This window comes from Hippopotamus amphibius, chromosome 2 (assembly GCF_030028045.1).
Source record: "Hippopotamus amphibius kiboko isolate mHipAmp2 chromosome 2, mHipAmp2.hap2, whole genome shotgun sequence".
NCBI classification, from domain to species: domain Eukaryota; kingdom Metazoa; phylum Chordata; class Mammalia; order Artiodactyla; family Hippopotamidae; genus Hippopotamus; species Hippopotamus amphibius.
In genome coordinates this window covers 186,170,553-186,190,755 of record NC_080187.1, presented here as the reverse complement: position 1 = coordinate 186,190,755, position 20,203 = coordinate 186,170,553, and the positions used below count along the sequence as shown (strand labels likewise).

General features: G+C 39.0%; 1 protein-coding gene across 5 annotated transcripts in view; it reads left to right on the top strand.

Annotated features, from left to right (window-relative positions):
• TTBK2 (tau tubulin kinase 2) overlaps positions 1 to 20,203 on the top strand; it is a 137,572-nt gene that overhangs the window by 89,037 nt on the left and 28,332 nt on the right. For all 5 annotated transcript variants that reach the window (XM_057722977.1, XM_057722975.1, XM_057722974.1 and 2 more), the window contains 3 exons: positions 1,652 to 1,744; positions 2,678 to 2,803; positions 15,757 to 15,914. In XM_057722977.1, coding sequence (XP_057578960.1) covers positions 1,652 to 1,744; positions 2,678 to 2,803; positions 15,757 to 15,914 — 377 coding nt within the window. The remainder of the gene's footprint in view (positions 1 to 1,651; positions 1,745 to 2,677; positions 2,804 to 15,756; positions 15,915 to 20,203) is intronic.

Genomic DNA, 20,203 nt, shown 5'->3' with positions numbered 1-20,203 from the left:
GCCTTGGTGTAGATTTCTTTATATTTATTCTATTTGAGATTTGTTATGCTTCCTAAATCTGAACATTCACATCTTTCATCTATTCTGGAAGATTCTCAGACATTACTTGTTAAACATTGCCTCTTTTCCTTTCTCTGTATACCTTTATTTCCATATCTCCAAATTGATGTGTATTAGACCTTCTTGTTCTGTCTTCCATGCCTTTTAAGTTCACTCTCAGAGTTTCTCTTTTTGTCTCTTTTTTGCATTCTAGATAGTTTCTTCATTGATTCTCTTTTTCTAGTGTGTTTGATGAGGTTTTTATAACCTATCCACTGAGCGTGGGTTTTTTTGTTGTTGTTGTTTTGGCCATGCCACATGGCTTGTGGGATCTTAGTTCCCTGAGTGAGGATTGAACCTGGGCCCTTGACAGTGAATGCACGGAGTCCCAACCACTGGACCGCCAGGGAATTCCCTGTCCGTTGAGTTTCTAATTTCATATTTGTGCTTTTTATTTCCAGATGTTCTTTTTTATTCCTTTTATGAATCTCATTGGTCTTTTTATTTGGGGGGAGAGAATATGCTTCCTTTCTTGTGACTTTGATTCTATTTTTGTTTAAACATTTTAAATATTCTTATTTCATGAACTTCTATTTGGTGGGGTTTTATCTGTAGGACTTCAATGAGGCCTGAATTTAAGGGTGCTTTTACCTTGAGAGGATTTTCATTTGCATCTGACATTACTAGAGGACAGGATCACCCAGAAAACACTTAATTTCTAGGCTTGGTTTCCTGGACCACACAAACTATATAAATTTAAACCCCAAATCTGAGTGAGGCCTATGGTAACAAATCCTCAGGGCAAATTTTTTTTTAACCACTTGCTTTATCTCTTTGATAGTGGTCAGATTTTACAGAAAAAAAATTATTATAGTATAACTACTGAATATTGCGCTAAAGATAGCCCTTTGAGGGTCCTAGCTATATGCTGGGGGTAGAGGTGGGGAAATGTCTCAGTTACAGCTCTTGTTTTGTGTAGGCTCAATGCTTTTACATCTGTCTTCTTCATGATTGATAAAACCCTGGTTGATAAACCTATGACAGATGCCCCCAAAACAGCCAAAGCCAAAGCTTCAGTATTAGGTTGCTTCTCATGCTTCCAGCTTTCTTTTAATTTTGGCTCTTAAGATTTCCTTTGCTTTTTTGTGTGTGTGTGTAGTAAAGAACACATAACATTAAATTTACCACCTTAACCATTTTTAAGTATATAGTTCAGTAGTGTTAAGTATAGTCCCATTATTGTGCAGGAGATTTTTAGAACTTTTTCATTTTGCAGCACTGAAACTATGTATCCACTGAACACTAATTCCCCTTTCCCCCATTCCCCAAGCCCTTGGCAACCATCTTCCTTTACTAATTAATTAACTCATTAATTAATGGTCTCAATTATATTATTTCCAGCATTTCTGGGTTTTGGGGTGTTCTTTGTATCAAAAGTTTTTCGGTATATCTGTTCTGCGATGTAGATTGCTGTATAGCTATACAGATATGTAGATGTACCTACCAGATAGTTTTATGGGAAAATAATACACAATGATTAGGCCTTAGATAAGGTGATATACTCACAAGGAGTGGTAATGTAATGTGACTGAATTCTCTTTTGCTTATGAAGGAAATGGGAAGACATGATGACCTTTGGTCCTTATTCTACATGTTGGTGGAATTTGTGGTTGGTCAGCTGCCTTGGAGAAAAATAAAAGACAAGGTAATTATGGAAATGGAAATGTCGGGACTTCCCTGGTGGTCCAGCGGTTAAGACTCGGTGTTCCCGATGCAGAGGGCCCGGGTTCAATCCCTGGTCAGGGAACTAGATCCCACATATTGCAAGTAAAAAGATCCTGCGTGCCACAATTGAAGATCCTGCACACGGCAGTGAAGATCCTGTGTGCGGCAACTAAGACCTGGCGCAGCCAGATAGATAGATAGGTAGATAGATAGATGATAGATAGATAGATAGATAGATAGATAGATAGATAGATAGATAGATAGATAGATAGATAACCTTTAAAAAGAAATGGAAATGTCAGTTTTGGTAGGGGAGGAGTAAAACTTTCTTCTGGGTAGGCATTTTTGTTGAGATTATAGCTATGCTTAAGAATTAAAAGTTACAAACATTTTCACTGTATCCCAATATGTATATTTTTCTTTCTTTGAGCTGATATTAGAGGTATAATTAATGTTATGACTTTTTCTGTGTATGCGGAGAATAGATACTAATTTAAGTACAATTGTCATTTCTGATTTGCTTTCTAGCCCTCCCTCTTAGCTTTTATTTTCACTAGTTCTCTTTTTTCTTTTTTATAAGTCAGTTAGGCTTTTAATTGTCACAGTATATTGTTTGATTTGAAAACTATAAATCCATGTGTTGATAAGGAAAAGTAGACCAGATTTAAGGGCAGCTCTTTCTTTTGGGGAGTTATCTGTTTGCAGAACTGCATTATAGTCCCCGCCACCTCGCCCCCTTAAAGCAGTGTTTTATTAAGCTATTAGCTGTTAGTAAGAGCTCAGTTCTTGCTTTATGCTTAATTGCCCACTGTATCATTCCATAGTGCATACCCTTGAGACTATTACTGAGAGGCTCTTAATGTGTAGCTGCCAAGAGATATTGACTTTGGTTCCTTTTCTCTTTACTTCCCAGGAACAAGTGGGCTCTATTAAGGAGAGGTATGATCACAGGCTTATGTTGAAACATCTCCCTCCAGAATTCAGCATCTTTCTGGACCACATCTCCTCTTTGGATTATTTTACAAAACCGGACTACCAGGTAATCATCTTTATAAGTTCTGTGGGTTAATTCTTCTCTCTCATTTAGTCTCTGTCTTCATTAGTTGTACTGATGAGGGTGTTGTAAATGAGTATGGGAGGTCCCTAGAATAATAATATTTTAATACGTCCTGAGAAATGTGGTTTAATTAACTGATGATGACAGTGTCCATGTCCACGCATGAGGCACATGTGTGTGTGTTTCCTCCCTTCTGGATGAACATACTTCATTAGAGTTTTAGGTTTGTTCATCGTGTAACATTTTAACTGTTCCTGCTGTGATTCTTCTGGTGTATAGAATTGCTGATTGTTCAAATTGTGTAAGCTAATTTGTTGACCAGAAGGAAATGTCCAAGTAGGTAATGTATCTGTCGAAGGCTCGAGGGCTGCATGTCGTATGTTAATATGCTATGGGACAGCAGGCAGTGAAGATTACTGGCCCCATTTTGTCTGTGGTCAGTGAAACATTTTCTTAGAGCGTCAGTTAATGAGGCCTTATGAGGGTGACTAGGCTTACCACAAATTGCATCCCTAACCCCAACCAGCTAGATTTCAGAAGATTCTGTTGCTCTCAGGGGTAACTTGGTCAGAGCTTAATGCAAGATAATCACTACCACTGAAAACATAAATGCAAGGCACACATTGATTAATAATAATAATAATATATTAGTGTATCTTTTTTATCTGCAAAGGACAACACATAGGCTTTACTGCCTGTTAATGAAAGTTTTTTATATTCTAAAGTGTTGTCAGTGTCAAAAGACTAAAAGACTGTCTACAGCACAGTGAACTTGTTTGCATATAATAACTAGTTATTTGTATGATATATAAACAGAATATAAAGTAGAGAGGCAACGTACAGCCTTGGGTCCTTAGAGACCTTAAGTAGGTGAGCCTGTGTTTTTCTCTTCTATATGGCTATTTGGGTTATAAACTGTATGGGCTAACAATTGGAGAAAATATCAATACATTGTATGAGTCGATTTGGAATATATATTATTATATTTTTATTTATATACATATATTTTAATATTTATATTTGGCTGCATTGGGTCTTAGTTGCGGCACACTGAATCTTTATTGTGGTGTGCAGGATCCTCCGCTGTGGCATGCTTTGGCGTGCAGGTTCCTCATTCTGCATGTGGGCTTCTCTCTAATTGTGTTGTGTGGGCTCAGTAGTTGGAGCACATGGACGCTCTAGTTGTGGCCCTTGTGCTCAGTAGTTGTGGCACGTGGGCTTAGTTGCCCCATGGCATGTGGGGTCTTAGTTCCCCAACCAGGGATCGAATCTGTGTCGCCTGCGTTGGAAGGCAGATTCTTAACCACTGGACCACCAAGGAAGTCCCTCATATTTATGTTTTATATGGGTTTTCTAAAATACAGAGAGTTAACATTGCAATAAAATAATGAAATTTTGCTTGTAAGACTAGATTCAGGAGGAGCTAGGAATTATTTCAACTTTCTCACCTTGGGTGCTAATAATTTTTGATTGACAAAATTTGCATGTGAGTATTAAAGTTTAACACAGCAAGAAAAAATTTAATTGCATTCTCTGCTTATTTATGCTTACAAGCTAAAGAAGATTATAAAATTCACCAGCTAACGTTTGAAACTTAGACCTATAATTAATTTAAATTAACAAAGTATTGTTCCTAGGTTTTTTTATTTGAACATTCTCTTAGGGGCTTCTCTGTGTTTCTGTCACCTGATAAGAAAACAAAGTATAGTAATTTCCCTGTTCTAGAAAGAGAGAGAGCAGGCATAACATTTTCATTGTTTCACAGATTCTATAAATAATCTGGTTCTTTTTTGCTCTCTGATCTTCTGTAAGCAGTGACTGGGAGCAGAAGGCAGGTAGATGGGAGAAAGATAATTGGGAAAAAGATGTTGATGTAAGTGACTGGTATATTTTGATGACTAGTATCAGTGTGACATCAGGTTCCAAAAAGATATGACCTTGGTAGTTTCTGTCTCTTGCTTTCCTCACAGTGCCCTGCTGCAGTCTTCATTTTGAGAAAAATTACTCTGCTTTGAATCTGAATGTTCTTGTGGACTAATGCTGTCTAATGGTTAATTTTACAGTTTGGTATTCGTTCCTGAATTTGAGTTTAATTACTATTCTTTCAGAATTTTAAGTTCCTTATTTTGAACAACCAGAGTAGTCAAAAACAATAACAACAAACCTCCTCTAGCAGCAAGCCAAAACCATACCAGTATTCAGTGTGACTGATTGCCTAGCTATATCAAAGGTCAAATAATAATACATCTCCAACTTTATATATTCTGAGACAAGACCAAAATGGATATATTTTATAATCAAAATGTTAAATGATGATGTTTTCCAAAGCCACTTTCACTGTATCTGTGTTTTGTGAATCCTTAAAAATCATAGTTTCTTGCCGGAGAACGTGGGCTCTGTAGTTGTGGCATGCAAGTTTAGTAGCCCCATGGCATGGGGGATCTTTGTTTCCCAACCAGGGAGCGAACCTGCGTCCCCTGCATTGGAAGGCGAATTCTTTACCACTGGATTACCAGGGAAGTCCCTCTGGATTTTTTTAAATATTTTTGATCTGGTTGGTTGAATCCTCAGATACAGAACCTATGGATTGTTTTTATTATTAGATTTTGAAAAGAGTATAGCAACTCTCAGAGACAAGTGCTGGGCCATGGATCTATGGTGGTAAAGTTATGTATGACTATACACACACAAGTACACGTAAAACTGGTAAAATTTAGTAAACTCTCTGGATTGTACCAGTGTGATTTGCCTGTTTATGATATTGTACTCTAGTTATTTAAGGTGTTACCATTGAGGCAAAGTGGGTAAAGGGGACTTTCTTTGTACTGTTTTTATGATTTCCTGTGAATCTATAATTATTTCAAATTAAGAGTTAAAAAAAAGTGCTGGGTCAACATTTTCAAAAATGTAGATAGTGATGAAAACATTTGATCTTGTTGCCACCTTATAATTTAAATGAATCTTTTGAATTGAAATGTTTTGAGAAAGGGAGGTATTTCTGAGGGGTGCCTAGGAAAATCTGATCAACCTTGAATTCCACCGCAGGACTCCCCCTGTAGGTGACAGTGTTACTAGTTAACAGGGAACTAAGGCAGCCTCATCAGCTTAGATAGAGAAGAGCCCTCTGTGCCTTTGCACATTATCATCACAGTGATGACACGGTGTGGCCACAGTGATATCTGAGTAGTAGTGTTATCCCTGTCTTTCTTTTTTATTTAATTTTTTTCAAAAATATATTTTTATTAGTTATCTGTTTTATACATATCAGCGTATATATGTCAACTCCAATCTCCCAATTCATCCCACCCCACCCCCGCTTCCCCTCTTTATTATCCCTGTCTTATGAAGACTTAATTTAGACATATTGCCTGGGAAAACTAGTGGTACTTGAAGGAGTATCTGAACCCATTTCTGACTCATTCAAAAAGGCCCAAGCTCTTTCTAGCTTACTTCATGCCTGCCTTAGAGAGGTGGCCACAAACACGGCAGGCACTGTTGAATAAATACTAACCTCAGTGGCTACTAAAGCTGCAGTGAAAGAACTAAGACGTTACATGAAGGGTTATCGGAAATTATTGTCAGTAACAGGATCACATGATTCTGACATAAGAACAAAAAAAGTATCTTTATTAGCGCATCAGATTATGTTAAGCATCATTTAGCAAATTGAGAAGACTGATGAAACCCGTAAATAAATACACCATTGGTGAACCTGAAACTAAAATGAGTATATCAGCCAGTTCATACACTGCCACAGCATTGCCTAAATCAGGGGATATGAGAGAGGAAATCCAAAGCCAAACAAGTGTCATTAATCTTGTTAGTATACTTTCTAGGTTTAGGAATGGGACTCTTTATACAAAGATTACATCAAAATTCAGCAGGCTTACCTTTTGCTTTGGGGGACTTAGAGCTGTTTTAGGATCCCCTGACTCTAATAACAACAGCTAAATTTTTCAGAAGGCATTGATGGGCTGCTTGTGAAGCAAACAATAGGCTGAGTGAGAGAATGACGATGGGGAACGTCCCATAAAATAAGGTCTCTCTCTCTCTTAAGCTGCCATTTAAGCTGAGCCCTAAAAAATGGGACCGTATCGGCCACGTGGAGAGCAAAGACAAGAGGAAGAAGCTTATAAGCAAAAGGAAGAACATACGCATAGGCTCTGATGCAAGAAAGGAATGGAAAGAAGATAAGTAGCCGGAATGTAGTAAATGAGGGGAGAGCATGGTTTGAGATGAATTAGAAAGTAAGGCAGAGGCCAGGTGATACAGGGCTTTGTTGGCCTTGTTAAGGAGTTTGCTTTTATTCTAGTGCAACAGGAAGCCTTGGCAGTCTAGTAAACAGGAGCATGGTGATCCAGTTCGTGTTTGAAGAGGATTGCTTTTGTAGGTATGTGTGTTCAAATGAGGCAGAGGAGAATTAGAGACTACTTAGGAAGCTACTGAGAGAGGCTGAGCTATGCCTTAGGAAGAAAGAAATATTTAAAAAATCAGTGTCTTAACACCACAAAGGTTTTATTTTTTGCTCACAAAACAGTGTATTTAAGTTGGGCCTCTCTCCTGAGCAACTTTCAAGTGGTACCTTGAACGTCCAGGCTCCACCTATATTTTGACACTGCTGTCTTTATTTATGATTTTTAAAAATTAATTTATTTATTTTATTTATTGGCTGTGTTGGGTCTTTGTTGCTTCAAAAGTTGTGGCAAACGGGCTCAATAGTTGTGGCTCTCGGGCTTAGTTGCTCCGTAGCATGTGGAATCTTCCCAGATCAGGGCTCGAACCGTGTCCCGTGCATTGACAGGTGGATTCTTAACCACTGCACCACCTGGGAAGTCCAATGCTGCTGTCTTTAATGCATGGCCTTTACAGTCATCAGGAAAGGGAAGAGCAAGTACGGATGATGGTTTAGGGGTTTAAGACCAGGCCTGGAAGTGATCTAAACACTTTGGCATATATATACCTCTGTGACCAGAATCGATTCACATTGGCTCAATGGTAACTGCAGAGGAGGCTGGGAGGTAGCGTCTTCCTAGGCAAGGAATGACGATGGTCTTGAATTGGGTATCAGCCGTGGAGATGGGAAGAAGTGGATGAGTTCTTGCTTTCCCTCTTTTAATTATCTCCTTTCATTCTCAGTTGTGCTTATGTGTTCCATAAGTACCCCTCAGTGCAGTCAAATGCGACTCCTAGCCCTCCTTCCTGCTCATCCTGCCTGGAATGCCTGTGTTTCGTAACGCTGCTTGTCTTATGAAATGGAAGGCCAACTCAGATGCTACCGTCTCGTCCGATTCCTTTTAGACAGGAGTAATTTCTTATGCTAAACTTTTATAGCAGTACTTTGTTTTCTCTCCTTACTAAATTTCATTAGAGTCAGGACCTTGCACATATATCTCAGTTTTCTCAAGAAGTTAGCACAATGATGGGCATTTAGTAAAAGTTTGCCAAATTGAATGAAATCTGCTTAATCTGATTATTGCTTCTGTTAAATGCAAACTCTCTGAAGATAAGACTGTGTTTTGTTCACTCTTGCATTCCTAGCACCCAGCATAGTAGGCATTCAGTGTATGTCTGAGTCAGTGAATGGGTATTTGATATAACTATGTAGAATACAATAGAGTCACAGAACATCCATGTGTACTTGACTCAAATTCAGCTGCATGTGCAGGAAATGGAACAGTTTTAATGTGTCTGAGATTCTGCCTGCCCTCAGGCTCAGGTAGCCATGCCCTGTGTGCCCTTGTACGTCTGCTGTTCCCTCAGTCTTTCTCTCATTCACAGCAGTCAGGCTGCACTGAGTATGATTCTGATGTGTAAAAGAACAGTAATTTAGGGGGTACAGTATAACCGCTAAAGGTAGGTAGCTTCATTCATGTTCATCTGAAGAAACAGAAGTCTCTCCTAATGCTGGAGAAAAACATCTAGATATTTTGCATCTTGTACAACTACTATCCTATACTTCATTCATGGGCATCTTAAGAAGCTTTAAGGATAACGTCAGCTTTATGCTGTTTTTGCCTCGCCTGTTTATGTAGTCAGACCGCTCAGGAGGGCTGTTCTCTTACTCGCTGTACATCCCCTGCGTGACCAGCCCCTTCTTCTCCTACTCCCTGCTCACATGAATGGCCTTGCCCCCTGTCCCAGCTAGTGATCGCGCTGGTCCTTAGGCCAGAACAGCTCCACCTGCTGGTTTATTAAAGGGAAACATCAGCCCTTGTGATGGTTATTAATCTGAGGGGCTGTGCGGGACGTGCCCCAGTTGCTGGTGTCCCTGATAACTGATAAGCCAGGCGGGCATCCGTTTCCCCTGGAAGTGGTAGCCACCTTCCCCTAGTACTGCGGATTGCTGCCATGTCCTGCCTGTTGTCTGCCATGCACCATGGGGTGTCGCTCCAGGACCCTTTTGCTTTGGATGTGTAAGATTCCCTATCCAACTAACCACTGATGTCTCTGTCACTGTCTGTTGGCTCTTTCTTCAGTCTTGAGGCTTGGCAAGTACAGGGCTTGCAGGCCTACGGGATGCAGCTCAACATTTGCTGACTGGCTGTAACTCTAACATGGTGGAAATGACACTGCACTTGAAAGATCCGTTTCAGTTGGTGCTTTGCTACACACCATTTGTATGGCCTTTCTAAACCTGTTTTCTTGTCTGCGAAGTAGGGAAAATACCTGCCCCACAGTGTTGTTAAGATTTTAATGAGATAATTGTGTGTATTTTTTGTAAATTGTAAAGCATCATGTAAACGTTAAGTGGTTTTACATGTACCTCAGTGACACTGCTTTTGCTCATAATTATCGCACTTTTCTTCATTCTTGTATTCTGCTCAACGGTTACTTCTTTTTTTTTTCAAGATATTTATTTAATTTTTAAATTTTATTTAAAAAAATTTTTTGGCTGTGTTGGGTCTTCATTTGCTGCACACGGCCTTTCTCTAGTTGTGGCGAGTGGGGGCTACTCTTCATTGCGGTGTGCAGGCTTCTTATTGGGTGGCTTCTCTTGTTGCGGAGCTCAGGCTCTAGGTGTGCTGGCTTCAGTAGTTGTGGCACGTGAGCTCAGTAGTTGTGGTGCATGGTCTTAGCTGCTCTGTGGCGTGTGGGATCTTCCCGGACCAGGGATCGAACCTGTGTCGCCTACATTGGCAGGTGGATTCTTAACCACTGAGCCACCAGGGAAGTCCTCAACGTTACTTCTATGTTAATAGAATTTCTGTTTCCTTTATGCTGCTTTGTCCTGTTAAGGCAAAAGGGAAGTGTTGTTTACCTTTTCCATTGAACTTTTTAGGAGGCATCCAGAGGCTTAGACGTTGCAAGTTTACCTTGTGAGCTGACAAGCACCTGAATGAAATGACATTGATATCAGGCAGCACAATGGCTGAGCAACCATGCTGCCTTATGCTGCCTCGGGGCCCCTGGGGCAGCCAACCAAGGGGCACTCCTGAATTGTCCTAGTGTCTTATAAGTAGTGAAAACAGCCTGAAACTCTGCAGCTTCTTCAACTCATTCTCTTTATTTAATCTTTCTTTTTTTGGTTCTATTCTCTAAAGGATGGGTGAATGCTGCTATAATAAAAAAAAACCCTGAAGAGGAGAGAAATCTAGAGCCTGTGCGTTTCTTTTCCTCTCTTGCATCTACTTATCACTGAAGTGAGGCAATTTCTTTTGCCATAAGTAATTATCTTTGAATCAGCCAAGCCAGCATTGCCATTGTGCTCTGCTGGTTTAGTGCTTTACTGATCCATTAATTTACCATTTATTAACTGAGAATTCAGGAATCAGGCTTCTCAGTCCTCAGTATCACATTGCAAATAGTTCTTGTTTTTCAAAGACTGTACTTTGTCTGCATTCCCTTTGAAAGGGCAAACTGGGGTTTTTTGTGGAGGTAAATATAATAAAGCTGTCGATTGCATTTGTGCTAAGGATAAAAGGAGTGGTGCTTCTCTAAGGCATTATGTCTATGTCTGATGACTGATAAAGAATAAGGGTATTCCAGATGGTGGGAGCTTGCACCATGCATTTTTGTGGTCTACACATGCTTCTATATACAATTAATTTATGTTAGATAATGCATTTTTGTTAAATTTTTTCTTTTTATTAAAAGTAATAAATATTATAATAGAAGTTTGGAAATTACAGAAAATTATAAAATCTAAATTATTCAGAATCTCATTACCCAGACATAGAACCTGATTTTTATATACTTTTTTTGTGTCTTGAATAATTTGCTTCAGAAAAAGCATTTTATTGTATAACCCATTAGAATTAGGATTAAGAAAAACAACTACCTCTTATTCATAAGTGCAATTAGAAGGGAAATTGACACAAATAATCAACAGCAGTAGCCACATGAAAAGTAACGTTGCATTGTTGTCTGTCCAGACCTTCCTTATGTCCTTCCTCCTCTTTTCTTCCCCTTCCCCAGTCTCCTTCCCCTAACCTCCTCCCTTTCCCTACTTCTGTTCAAGGAAGAGTCACCTTCCTCATGATGTTATGCTTCTAGTGTTTCTCACACTATTTCACCAATTTCTCCTATTGCAGCAAAGTATGAGCTTGTTCTCAAGAGGTCTGGGAATAGTCTTAAAGTATCAGCCCTAAGTCTACAGTTTCTTTGCATTCTCTTGATTTATCCTAAAAGTTCCTATGAATTTTTGCTTTCTAACTTCTTTGTGTTCATTGTATTACAAAATAGCATATTAAATGTCTTACCTCTGAGTAAAATTCTTCAGGAAACTGTGCCACATTTATCAAATGACTTTAAACTCTCTCTGGCATATGGCTGCATCGCCTGAGGGTGCATGTTACCCTAATTTGAGAAACCTGGACTCTTTAAATAAGTTTGTATTTTCTAAGAATATATTATTAAATAAAAGGAGTCAGATGTATACTAGATTTCCAGTGATTCTCAGTGGAGAGATGGATCATGCCTTCCTAGAGGGAAGTGTCAGAATCATCTGGATTATTTTTTCAGATTTTGCTCTCCTTTTCAGTTTGCGAACTACTGTGCAGTGAGCTCCTATTCTGATTGGAAAGTAAAAGTGTTTTAATCCTCAGTAGTATTGGGGTATAAAAAAGGATAAGGACCACAAGTTTTATTTATTTATTTACACATACATACATACATATATGTGTGTATATAAATATTTGATTTATAAAGTTAATGATTTATTTTCTCAAATCTATTTGAATGAGTAACTGAATTGAGCTTTCTGGTCTTATTTATTTTAGCCAAATGTGATATGATGAATTCAGTTAACAGGAAAAAAAAATGTTCTTGACTTGTCCTGTTTCTACTGCCCCAATCTGTTGAAGTTTAGGATTTAAAGCAACCCTGGTCCTGAATTAGAAAATTATTCTGCAGGACTTCCTAGGTGGCTCAGTGGTTAAGAATCCACCTGCTAATGCAGGGGATACTGGTTCGATCCGTGCTTCAGGAAGATCCCATATGCTGCAGAGCAACTAAGCCTGTGCGCCACAACTATTGAGCTTGTATGCTGCAACTACTGATGCCCACGTGCCTAGAGCCCGTGCTCCGCAAAAAGAGAAGCCACCGCAGTGAGGAGCCCACACACCACAATGCAGAGTAGCCCCTGCTTGCTGCAACCAAAGAAAGCACATGTGTAGCAGTGAAGACCCAATAGAGCCAATAAATAAATATATAAATAAATTTATAAAAAAAATTATTCTGCTACATTAGAAATGTTTTTCTCTTTAAGGTATCTGCAGAGCTCCAATCATCTGACCATTTGTTCCCAGTAGGGTGCCTATAGTGCTTTAGTGCTTTTAGCTTTCCTTGTATTTCTTTTATTGTGTGCCCTCCATCCTTCTGCCTCCTGCTGCTGGTCTCAAGTATCACCATCTCAGTAACGAACTATTTCTTATTTTTGACCCAATGGCATATGCTACATTTTCTAAGACATACAATACTGTGATAAATGTAGGAAAAGAATTCCATGATGAAAGGACACCTAGCAATAAAAACTGTTTAGGACCATCCGTGTTGCCACCCAGTACAGGCACAGCATTTAGCAGTAGCAGTCTCAGTACTCACATAGCAAGGCAGATGCTGCCTCGTGGATAGGGACTCCACTTTTCAGGAAAGAAGCATCTCACTCTGTAAGAACCTATGAGAACCTCGATTTCCAGAGTCCCGAGATCCAGGGTCGGCCAGCTCAGTTCTCATATGCAGGGTTTCAATCCATTTTCCTTTCATCCTTTGTGTTTTCTAAAGCCCTCTACCTCTGACAATTTGGGAAAATCTGAGCTGTAACATAGATAACTTATGTCAGCAAAAATAGGACCAAAATAAAAATTCCCAGGTTTTATAACTATGCCTTTTCCAATTCCTTTTAGCTTTTTAGTTTCCTTTTCTACATTTATTATTTTTTTCTTTGGGATTTAAACGAAAGGTAGAATCACCTGAATTTTTCAACAAATAATATTACAAATAAACATTTATTCTTGAACTGTTTTTAGACCACTGTTTAAGGGTTCTGCACCCACAATTCCAACATGTTTTTTTTCCCACATGTTTTTTTTCCCCACACCACCAAGCAATTCTCTGACACCAGCTGGGTTCCTAAAATTCAACTCAATTGTGATGTCATCTACCCAGAGATAAATAGCATCAGATTCCACAGGTTAAGGACTCATTCCTACAAGACTACCCTCCACTTTAGATAACCAATTGCAAATCCTAGTTGTCATGTGTACTTCTGACTGACTGGCTATAAATTGGAGGTTCCCATGACCCGCTCTTTGGATTGGATTAACTTGCTAGAGTGGCTCATAGGCCTTGGGAAGCCAATTTTCCCACTAGATTACCAGTTCATTACAAAAGATATAACTCAAGCAGCCAGATAGAAGAACTGCATGTAACAAGGTATGAGGAAAGGGTATGGAGCTTCCATGCCCTCTCCAAGGGCACCATTCTCTCAGTACCTTCACATGTTCACCAACCCGGAAGGTCTCTGAACCCCCTCCTTTTGGGTTTTTATGGAGGCTTCATTATATAGGTATGATTGATTAAATCATTGACCATTGATAATTGATTCAACCTCCAACCCCTCTCCTCTCCCCTGAAGGCCAGGCGTGTGGGACTGAAAGTTCCGACCCGCTAATCACATGGTTGGTTCCTCTGGTGACCAGCCTCCATCCTTAGGTACTTTCCAGAAGTCCCCTTATTAACTTAAACCCAGTTGTGGTGGAAAGGGGCTGGCTTGTTATGAATAATAAGACACCCACTTCACCGTTATGGCTCTGAAGTGGTTTCAGGAAGTGAGGAGTAGAGATTAAATACTATAACCAAAAAATGCTCCTGTTGCTCTTACCTCTCAGAAATTTTCAAGGGTTTTGGGAGCTGTGACTCAGGAACTGTGGACAAAAACCAAATATATGTGAGGTATATATTTTTGGTCCTCTAAATGACCACATATGTATCCTGTAGAAATCACAGTACGGCACTCTCAGACACAGGCGTTGTGTTAGAGACAGGGATGAGCAAGATCAGGCATGTACCAGCCTCGTGGAGCTTGCAGTGTGGGTGGAGTCAATTAATCAGAAGCAGCTAAGTTTATAATTGATAGCATTTGACTATCTCCTTGTTGAGGTGGTTTCTTCACTTGGTAGCCAGAACACCACACACCTGTTTCCTATCTCACTGGCCACTCCTTGGTTTTTCTTGCTGAGGCCACCTCTTCTTTCCATCTAAATGTTGGAGAGCCCTAGGCCTTAGCCCTTGTTACCTACTCTCCTTAGATGATATCATCTAGTCATATGGCTTTAAATAATACCTATTAATATCAATATACTGATGACTCTCAAATTTGTATCTATATTCGCTGTTCCTCTGTAAACACCATAAAACTTTCGACATCCCAGTCCTCACATTCACTGCTTTCCATCTCGATAAATGGCACCACCATTTACCCAGTGGCTTGGGACGGAAATATAAATTATCTTTTATTCTTTCTTTACTTTCACAGCTTTCATCTAATCTATCAGTAAGTTCTGTTGACTCCACAAATTATGTCCAAATCCTATCACTTCTCATCACCTCTTCTGGTCTCCTAATTGGTCATCTGTTCCTAGCACCCTCATCCCCCTCCCTATTTTTGGCATCTGTTCTCTACTTCTTAGCCAGAGTGATCTTTTTAAAGCCTAAAACAGACCTTTGTAAAAATCTTCCAGTGAAGAAGTTCTGATTTCAGGTCTGGGGCAGGAAATGTACACGATGAATCTCTGAGGATAGGATACTAACAGAGTAAGAGAAATGATGAGATTTTAATCCAGTTTTAATCATAAAATTGAAAATGTTGCATACTGTCAAACATAAAGGAAGGTCTTTGTGAGATCTTTCTCAATATTACATTAGACTTTTGGAATTTAAAGACAAAAATGAAATATTATATAAATCAAATAACAGAGCAGATTGCTTTTTAATAATTTGTGTGCACACACACACAGTTTGAGAATTTTTCAAATGCACAAAAAAATTCTAAGGAAGCACAATGAACATTTATATACCTCTTAACCTAAACATACCAACTGTTAATCCTGGTCACTTAAGTTGAACCATATATGCCCCTTTTCGACACACCAAAAAATGTGATCACATAGATGGTTGAAACTGAATATACAGTTATGATACACATTTTCTTTTGCCAAACCATTAGAAAGTAGGTTTTAGGTATGACGCGTCATTATTTATCTTCCAAGAAAAAATACATTATCCTACATAACTAAAAACCAGTTCTTCTACTGAGAAAAATCAATATTAACTGAATATCATTATCCATATACAGTCCTTGTTCAGATTCCCCTATTTGTATCATCAGGCTTTTTTTAAAAAGTCGTACTACTAAACTAAGAGTCTGAGGCGCTTTCTCTTATAAAGTGACTGTGTCTACTGTTGCCTTACTCTAGTTTTTTCCTTTTGTGGTTTAGCTTCTTACATCCGTGTTTGACAACAGCATAAAGACCTTTGGAGTAATTGAGAGTGACCCTTTCGACTGGGAGAAGACTGGAACTGATGGCTCCCTCACCACCACCACTGCTTCTGCCACTCCTCAGCTGCACACCCGCTTGACCCCTGCGGCAATCGGGTATGTCTTAAACAGATGGTTCAGCAGAGTTTTTCCTAAATGCATTATATCAATGTTAGCCGAAATGTCTTTCATTTCATCCAGGCCCCCTCTGATGGCCAAATGCTAAGACATAGGGATGCCTGTGGGTTTCCTTGAATTAACATTGCTCTTGTCTATGACTTTGTTTGGATTTACTTTTCACAGATTATACCGTGAGATGGCAGCTTAGAGCTTGTGTTACTTGTTAATGTCAGATGTATGGTAGGTTTTCTTCAAAATGAGAAGGGGCATTTGTTGCATTTACTACTAAAGAATATATGGGACCCTGGAAAGAACAAGCCACATTTATATCTAACTATACTGTGCTTAAGTTTTGTGGGAACGAAACGTGTAGCTATTCCTCTTACAAAAGTGATTAATTTTCGAAGTGTATTAGGAAGAGGTTAGTGTATTTCCATCTTCTTGGTTTTCTGGTGTGTCTTTTTTTGTTTGTTTTTTAATTTTATTCCCTCTAAGTGCATTAAATACAGTTGCTTTTGTTTGTTATTTTTCTATTTTGGGGGGGGTTGTCTTTTTTCTGACCCTCCCCCCCACCTTTTCTTTTTACCTGCTCTGGTTGCTTTAAACTGGTTTGAAAGAAAAAGTAACTAGGAAAAGAGTCATCATACAGTGAGCTAATTGGAACACTTTATCATTAATCCATTGCTTTGTTTTTATATTGAGATGAGATCACTAGAGTTTATTGAATCAGAAAAGCTTACATGGACTCATAACTGGAGATAATATCCCTGATTCGTCTAAGAATTCTTAAATGTGAGACCTTGACGAGCTGCAGTAGAATCACCACAGATATTTGTTTAAAATACCCATATGTAGGACTCATCCCAGACCTACTGAATCAGAATGTCTAGGGATGTGGCACAGAGATCCATATGCATCACATGTTTCTCATGCTTGTCTGAGTTTGGGGCCCTCTGCCCTGTTCCAGCCACCCCATTTTACAAATGAGGAAATAATCCTAACTCTGAGTGAATCATCCAACTTTAGATAAATATTAGCAACAAGAGCTGGACCCTATGTAGAAATTTTGATTCTTGCTTTAATACTTTTGTCCTCCTTCTCCTTTGATTGTTGTTAGAAATAAATCTCACACTTGCAAAAATCCAGGTGATAGCACTTCAGGGTAGCTGAAGTCAATGAATACATTTGAAGTTCCCATCTTCCAATGTTTTTTCTTAAAATAAGATAGAATAATAAGAAAGGAAAAATAAAACTACATAAAAACTATGTCCTCAGCATAATTTGAAGACAAAGGATGTCCAAATCAAAATAACTGTAAGTAAAAAGAGAAAAACAAACAAAACAAAACACCAAGGTCTTATGTGATAGCTCTGAGGCTCCTGCCTCACCCAGTCCTCCCACAAGGCTCACTGAAGGCAGATCAATAAAAACTGTGGGGAAGAGGGAAGTTAGCACTGGGATTTAAGGTTGATTTAAAACGAACATCAGAAAAACGAAACCCATCCAAAGAATGAAAATACTAAAAAGTATCCAGGTAGATCAGATCATAAACTACAGGGAGATAAAAATATTCATGATTCAAAACATGTAGCTTCTGGGGAAGAAAAAAAGTCAAAAAAAGGGCGAAATGCCTTTTATTAGTTCAGTGGTGAGGGAAAAAACATGTATCTGTTAGGGTCCAATCAGGAGAGAGAAACTGCATAGTAATTTGAACAGGGAAAGATGATACAGAGAATTATTACCTATAACAGAAGATAACTTGTGTGTTATTGGAATAACTTGGGATTGAAAAAGGAGAGAGAACAGTAAAGAATACAGGAATAGCACATATAAAGTGCAGCTCCTACTCATAGGGCTGAGTTAAGCATCCAAGGGAGAGCTCCCTCAGCCCCCATCCCAGGGCTGAGTTTTGACCTTGTTGGCGATGGTATGTCCTCACTCATTGGATGGCATGGAGTCACTCTGATGCCACACTGGTAGAATTTGCTGAAAATCTGCCCTCTGGAACTTGATGGAAATCTGCCCTCTGGGGTGCCAGAGAAAGAGATTTTCTGGGGGTGTCTCACTGGAGACACTCTGCTGCAAAACTTGTGGGTAGAAAGGGTTGCTCTGGGAAGATATTGATTGCTGCTGTCTGTGTACTGCAGGAGACAGGCACGGGGAAAGCCGCATATGCTGGAAAAGTTTACCAAGCTGTACACTGGAACCCAAAGCAAAACCCTTGCCTCCTACAGGGTCTCTGCAGTGCCCTCTACTGACAAAGCTCCCATGCCAGCCGGCAAAGGAAAAGCGTTAAAGTGCACAGATGCACTTTCACAAAATAGGCAAAAAGGATGAATTTGGAGCTGAAAGGCAATAAGAGTAATTACAGAGGGGGGAAAGGGGGAAATAAAATGTAATTACCTATAAGGAAGGAGAACTGTGAAATCAGAGGATACACAATATCTCCTCTGACCAAGTAAAAATATACTAAAGTGTTTGGACTTTGCTATACAGAAGAGGGCACCAGTTAATCTATAAATCTTGTAAAACACTCCAATGCCACAAAAATGAACAAGAAAAATATTTTAAAGATCCATAAAGTGTTATTTCAAAAAATCAAGAAAATCTAATACATATTAACTAAGGAAATTTCCTGTTAGGAAAAAACAACTATGAAGAAGAAAATTAAAAGACAACACCCCAAATGGAAGTGAATATGCTTATGCGTTTGAAGATATGGACAATCACCTTGGATCAGAAATTTAAAAACTAAGAACAGAAACAGAGGGAGTGTGGTGTGGGGAGGGAGAGAAGAAAGAAAAGGAAAAGATGGAGGAAGCAATGAAATGATAGTTCACTGAACTCAGCAAAGAAATGGAAGAGAAGGATATCTCAGAATTGAATAAATCACGAAGCGCACAAAGGATAGTAGATTCAAATGAAAATTTAATAAAGGGCATTGAATAAAGTCAGGGGAGAAAAGCCCCAAGAGATTGAAAATAAAGAAATCATTTAAAAGGGCTAGAGAGAAAATAGTGCCAATGGAAGGCAGACAGAGAAGGAATAGCATTCATATTGTTAGAGTCCCTGAGGAAGAAAAGCAAAACAATACCGGTTAAGACTGAGAAACTCAATAGCAAAAGGTTAAATAAGGAAACAGGACTAAGAGCATTTAGAAAGGAAAATGTCCAAAGGTGACTCTTAGAACAAAAGGCAAACCTTCTAAAATATATATTTTTAAAAGTTTATAAATTAAAGTACAAAGAATACCCATCTTGTAGAGAAAGAAATATAGCAAATATGACAAAATACACATAATTGTAAAATACTGTGACAGAGTTAAGACCAAACATATCAATAATTATGAATGGGGAGACTTCCCTGGTGGCGCAGTGGTTAGGAATATGCCTGCCAATGCAGGGGACATGGGTTCGATCCCTGGTCTGGAAAGATCCCACAATGCCACGGAGCAACTAGGCCCGTGTGCCACAACTACTGAGCCTTCACTCTAGAGCTCTTGAGTCACAACTGTTGAGCCTGGGTACCACAACTACTGAAGCCCGTGCGCCTAGAGCCCGTGCTTGCAATAGGAGAAGCCACCACAATGAGAAGTCTGCACACCTCAATGAAGAATAGTCCCCGCTCATCGCAACTAGAGAAAGCCTGCGCACAGCAACGAAGAGCCAACACAGCCAACAAATAAATAAATAGATAAATAAATAAATTTTTTTTAAAAAATATGAATGGGAACAACTATTAAAAGAAAAAGATTTTTAGTTTGGTTTACGTAGCTGTATACATATGCTTTATACAAAAGATACACCAAAAAAACCATGTTTCAGAAAGGGATGGACAGAGATAAACAAGAAAAATGGAAATGGTCAGAAGAGAATAACAATCCTGCTATCAGACAATATAGAATTCAAGCCAAAGGAAAGCATTAAAATTACAGCGGTGGAAGGGTGCCTTTTAATGCAGTGTCACAATTCACAAGTGGGACATTGTGTTTATTAATATTTAGCCACCAGAATCACAACAGTCATCCTTAGGAAGCAACAACTATGAGAGATTCAAGGAGACAAAGAAACACTAGTAATTGGAGATTTTAATGTACAACTCAGTTCAAGATTGAATTCAAGTGAACAAAGAATAAGAAACAGAAGACAAACATGACCAGTAAGGTGGATCTTAGGCATAGTTTTCAATATCTACACCCTGATGATAGCGATTGTACCTTCTGCTCAAGTACCCAGGACATTCACAAAAATTGATCAGTTATCAGGTCACCAAGAAAACACGTCATT